The 2,739-nt window shown below is 55.2% G+C and overlaps 1 protein-coding gene across 1 annotated transcript; it reads left to right on the top strand.

The window, feature by feature from the left end:
- Window positions 1–291: 291 nt before the first annotated feature.
- Window positions 292–2,143, top strand: Epop (elongin BC and polycomb repressive complex 2 associated protein). Its single transcript, XM_040740950.1, is given in 3 exon segments — window positions 292–1,204; window positions 1,207–1,396; window positions 1,398–2,143. Coding segments are annotated over 3 exon segments (1,131 nt in total). The 5' UTR covers window positions 292–501; the 3' UTR covers window positions 1,636–2,143.
- Window positions 2,144–2,739: the final 596 nt, after the last annotated feature.

Here is a 2,739-nt window from a genome sequence, read left to right as displayed (position 1 = left end):
AATTTAAAACAAATCCAGTGTAACTACAATCAGACCAAGACAGACACCGAAATCATGTTCGCTTCACTCCTCTGTTCTAAGAAAATGTCATATTTAGAAAGAAGCCAAGAGGGCAGAAGGCGCCCTCCCTGCCGCTAGGCCCGGGGACCGGGTGCCAGGCTGGGGTCCTTCCCCCTGGCCTTGAGCTCCAGCAGCTTTGTTTGCCCCTGCCTCAGCGTTGAGGGCGGCGCGCAGGGAAGGCAGCTGCAGGAAGCGCGACCGATGCACCCGGGATGTGCAGGAACTCAGGAGTCCAGCCACTGCCAGGGCCTCTTGACGAGACCACAGAGGGAGCCTGAGCACTGCCTCAGGCCCCGGGTGGCGGGCCCAGGGCACCCGTGAGCACAGAGCTCTCCGTCGACGGGGGGCGATGTTCCCCTGGCCTGCGGGCTCTTCGGGCCGCCGGGGCATCCCGCCTTTGAGACCAGGGCCCCCACAGTGGGCGATCCCCAAGGCTGCTCCATGGAGACTCTGTGTCCTCCTCCCTGCCTGGCAGTGCCCGCGTCTCCGCGAGGGTCTCCCTGCTCACCCACGCCCCGGAAACCGCGTCGGGGGACCCCGGAGTTCTCCCCACTGTGCCTTCTGCACCCTTGCCAACCCCGGCCATCCGCCCTGGGCCTGGGGCCTGGAGAGATGGCGCCGCGGACCCCGGTGGTGCTGGGGCCCCGGGACTCGCCATTCACCTGCGGTTGGTCCGCGGACAGCATGAAGCACTTTGGGGGACTGGCCGAGGAAAGCCTGAAGCACCTCGGGGGACATGCCAGGCGACCAAGTGACATGAGCTCCGCGGCCCGCGAGGATGCAGACATCGCGGTGTGCCCAGGCGGTGGAGAGGAGGAAGAGGGCGGAGGCAGCTTCCCGAACTTTGGGGCCGGTTCCTGTGCACCTCCCGGCCGCTGCCCTGCTCCCCGGCGTCCTCGGGAATCTCCGAACAGCTCCGCCTGGTCGCCGCGCAGGCCAGCCCCGGGTCTGGAGTCCCAGCCTGAGGCAGCTAGCAGTCTGCCCCATTAACCCAGCTCCTGGCCTCAGCCGCCACCTGCGGGCCTCTCCCGGGAACTTGCATCACCGAAGCAGCCTGCGCCGGGATTGGCTGCAGCGGGTGGAGACCTTGTCCTGGCCGCGCCCCAGGCACCCGCGCCCAGCCCCTCGATGGCAGAGGCAGCACCAGAGCACCCGGTGATCACCGCCAGGAACATTTCAATCGCCTGATCCGCAGCTCGTAACTTTGGTGTTACGGGAAGGGCTTCGCCCTGGACACTCCAAGTTTGCACCGAGGGCCCAAGCTGCCGGCAGCCAAAGCTCAGGGAGCAGCCAAGAAACTCTGGCGGCCAGCACCGCCCCCGCGCAGCGTGCAGCCCCCGGCCAGCCCCTATGCTCCACACCTTGAGCACCTTCAGCCTCCTGGACTGCTTTCCCTGTCCCCCAGCCCTGGTGGTGGAAGAGGACTGAGACTTAGGGCCAGCTTCCTGGCTTTGCCTCCAGGGAGATGCAAAGCCTCTGCCTGCCCACCCGCTGTGGAGGTGGCAGATGGGAGGACCCCCTGTCCCAGAGCCCCAGGGCCTCAAATCCTGGTGTGTCAACTTGGAAGAACTCTGAGCATTGGACCTCTTCTACCCGGGAGCAAATTGGGTCCCCCGGGCAGAGTGAAGACTCTAGGAGGGTGTCTTGAGTCTCAGATTTGTCTGTAATTTTTATTTATTTTTATTTTTTTTCGTTTAATGGAGTATGTCTAGGGACCTCAAATGACAGTTATCTTCAAGTACCTGAAAGGTCGGGGTGATATTCTATTCTCATCTTTGCGGAGGAATCAATGTCTGGCATCCAGAAAAGCCTTAACTGCAGAAGGTTGCATGGCCAGCTCCATCTCTGCCCTCAGCAGAGGCCAGGGCCTTCACCCCAGGGGAGCAAAGTGCTTACTGCCAAGAGACCAAAAGAAAGGGACAGAGGGACAGCCCCACTCTCCTCCTCCTCCCATAAACAGGAGAGGGCAGAGGCCCCAGTGGTGTGGCCCAAGGCTGGTTTTGCCTGGGGAAGGGGTCAAAAATTCCCTGGGAAAATAATGGAAGGTGGAAGAAATCAATAAAATCAGACCAAACAAGAAAAATAAAAAAGAAAATGACATATTTAAATGCATGCTTCCTATCATTAATATTTCTCTCTTCATAATCATTTTTAAACTTCCAAAACTGAAATTCTATCAGCTAATAAGACCCATTCCCTATTAACCATTAGTCTACATTCTATCCTAATGACTTTCCATTTCAGTGTTCGTGTTTTATTTATTGCTTTAGAGACAGGGTCTCACTATGTAGGCCTGGCTGGCCTGTAACTTGCTATGTACACCAGTTTGACTTCAAACTGAGATTTCCCTCTTGACTTGTAATCTCTGCTGGAATTAATGGTGTGTGATACCACACCCAGTCATGTCATTCTTTAAAATTGGTACATATTTTTGCATGTACTAATGAGACTCTAGGAATGTTTTCATAGTAGCATATATTGTACTTTATCCTGTTCCACACTGTACCACCCAATTTTACTCTGTTCTTTTCTCTACTCTTAGAAACTTACATTCCCCTAGGCAATTTTCTCCTTCTTTTATATCATATACACAGATACATTGTCATAAAGATATATATTTTCTATATAAATATAACATAATATATTCATTGCATATGTAGTATTTTTAAATTATTTTTA

This window comes from Mesocricetus auratus, unplaced genomic scaffold (assembly GCF_017639785.1).
Source record: "Mesocricetus auratus isolate SY011 unplaced genomic scaffold, BCM_Maur_2.0 contig_11434_pilon_obj, whole genome shotgun sequence".
NCBI lineage: Eukaryota > Metazoa > Chordata > Mammalia > Rodentia > Cricetidae > Mesocricetus > Mesocricetus auratus.
The sequence above is the reverse complement of the archived record's forward strand: the minus strand, read 5'-3'. Positions and strand labels throughout refer to the sequence as shown.